Source organism: Cucurbita pepo, unplaced genomic scaffold (assembly GCF_002806865.2).
Source record: "Cucurbita pepo subsp. pepo cultivar mu-cu-16 unplaced genomic scaffold, ASM280686v2 Cp4.1_scaffold000884, whole genome shotgun sequence".
Lineage (NCBI taxonomy): Eukaryota > Viridiplantae > Streptophyta > Magnoliopsida > Cucurbitales > Cucurbitaceae > Cucurbita > Cucurbita pepo.
Genome location: NW_019647092.1, coordinates 7,567 through 10,243, shown reverse-complemented (window position 1 = coordinate 10,243; position 2,677 = coordinate 7,567). Strand labels below are relative to the sequence as shown.

The 2,677-nt window shown below is 34.6% G+C and overlaps 1 protein-coding gene across 1 annotated transcript; it reads left to right on the top strand.

The window, feature by feature from the left end:
• Positions 1-151: 151 nt before the first annotated feature.
• Positions 152-1,396, top strand: LOC111785982 (gamma-interferon-inducible lysosomal thiol reductase-like; the record flags this gene model as incomplete). The annotated part of the gene is made up of 3 exons (XM_023666337.1): positions 152-292; positions 410-502; positions 967-1,396. Coding segments are annotated over 3 exons (330 nt in total), but the record flags the coding sequence as incomplete, so codon positions are not given.
• Between the last annotated feature and the right edge of the window lie 1,281 nt (positions 1,397-2,677).

The window sequence follows — 2,677 nt, the reverse complement described above, 5'->3', positions numbered from 1 at the left end:
GTTCTCCTCCCCAACTGACGTGGAATCTCACATGAGCTCTTTTGATTTTCAAATTATTTAGTGGCACTTTGACTCATCGAGCAAATGATCCATATTGTTAACATACTCACCGGTTGGAATACTAAACGTTTATTCAAATTTGTGGATGTAGACAGGGCATTTTCCTTTTATTTTCTGTGTGGAGGCTGCAGTGTATGAGCGGAAGTATACCCAATGGGAGACTTGCTTCGAGAAATTGGGATTGAATCCTAAGCCTGTTTATGATTGCTATTCTTCAGGACTTGGGAAAGAGGTGAGTTAATTCAACCAACTCATGCATATTTCAGCATTAAATGGCAACCAGATTAACTAACCAAATCTATGAGGATTGATTGTGTTTATATGACCTGAATCATCATTTTCTATGCAGCTTGAATTACAATATGCAGCTGAAACCGACAATCTTCAGCCTCCTCATAAATACGTTCCTTGGGTGGTTGTTGATGGACAACCGCTTTATGAGGTTTGTTTTTCTCAATAACCTTATCGTCTATGATAGCTCGATCCAAAAAGGGCAAAATGGGTCGCAAAATAGATGGATCCTGAAAACTAGTTCCCAGATTTATATTCACTTTGCACATCCAAACACATTCTCATTCTCAAACTTGCCTAATGTCAATCACTCACGAACATGTCGAGTAGGCTTCGACTAAGCATAGGAATGAACATTAAACAAGATTTATCATAAACTCAATGTGGATAAGCAAGCAAATCCTAAAACTTGTTTGTTCGTGAACACACCCATGGACTTTTGCCCCTTATGGCTCGAAGCATTTCTTCTTAAGAAAGTTATTGAAGCATGAAATGGGGTTTTCACAAAGTGATTGGCCATTAATTTATATACAATACACAGCTTAAGCGTTTAGATTCTAACCCAACCATACATCTAAAGCTTCTGAGGATTGCCATAATTTCCTGTTTCTGCAGGACTTTGAAAACTTCGTGAGCTATATCTGTGCGGCGTATAAAGGTTCTTCTGTGCCAAGCGCATGTAGTAAAGCTAAATCCCTTAGTTCCATTTAAAGAGGTAGAAAAGGAAAGTTCTATATGAATGGTGAAGATGGTAATGCTGCTGTTTCATCTGCAATAATGTTGTTGAAATTGTTTACTGAATAATAATAGCGTTATTGTTTGTAGGAAGCGTTAGTCGTGTTGTCATCAACATTTAAAATCTGAGAATCTGACGTTTAAGGCTACAAAGGGAGCATTTAGATTGTTTAAGGCTACAAAGGGAGCATTTAGATTGTCTTTATATGTACTCTCATACTGAAAAGTTAGAGATTAGAATCTTACCTTCACATATTTTAAACTCAAGAGCATATATATATATACAAAGGCCCTCTACACTTTTCGTGTATATGTCTAAAATTAGTAACGATTTAATTCATATCATAAATAATCTAAGCTAATGTGTAATGTGAAATCCCGCCAGTTTCTTACACGGATATTTCTTATATATCAATCAACTAGTCAATTTAAATGAATGATACACATTAATTGTTGTATTAATTTTTATCCATCATTTTAATAAAAAAAAAATATCTCAACATATATATTTTTAAACAATTTAAAATTTAATAACTAAAATAAAATGTTTTGAACTCCGAGAATATATATCTGGTAAGGGGTACACGGGTTGGGTTGAGAAAATCTTTTGGATTAGCCCAAAATTTTGGGTTGATTGGGTTAGTGACTTAGACAATCCGAGGAGATTACATAACCCAACCTAATCGAGAATTAGGTTGTCGAGTTGTTTTTTTTTTTATTATATAATAAAATTCTACTTGTCCACAATATACAACACATTACTAATTAAAATCTTATAAAATTTAAATATCAAACATTCATACATACGTCAAATGCAACACTAACATGTGTTGTCTGCATCAAATATTCTTAATTTTTATAATAATTTTAAAAGTACGATAGAGTAAGATTGGGTTGTAACTCTACTTTCGTATTGGTCTAATTGACTTGATCAAGAAAATGTCAATACTTGAACTAACTCGAATTTTCGATTTTTTAAACTAGTGCCTCTATCTAGTGCGTCTTGCCTTTGTATTTTGGCTCTTTTCCTTCTCGCGAGCTTAGGGGCCCCTTCCTAGCTTATTCTTCTCTTTCTTCGGTAGGTAGGATCGAATGAGGATGATGGGGGGATGCTTTTTAAACTAAACAGTGTTTGGTTCGTTCACTAAACTCAACCGAAACCAAAAAAACATTAACCCAATCCAACGTTTATAATTTTGATTAGGTAATCTAAATTAGTCGGGTTTTAGTGGTGGTATAGATTTACCATAGGTATAATTTAACCTATATTTTTAAAAAAAAAAAATTGAAAAGGCATTGATATTTGATATTTGGTTAAAATAAAGCGAAAAATGTGAAAAGGAAAGGGTGGTTTTGGTTATATGGAATCCTAAGAGAGGAAAGAGCACCACGCAGAGTTTGTCAGAAAATCTACGCTCCTGATTTGCTGTCGGCGACTCTTTATACACTTTGTCAAATTTCCTTTGCTCCCATTTCTCTTTCCTACCTAATTTCTCTCTCTTCCTTCTTCATTTTTTTTTTTCTTTTTGGCTTCTTTTGGCCTTTAGCCCCCATCTCCCTCCTCCTCGACGTGTCGGTTTAGACTCTTCAT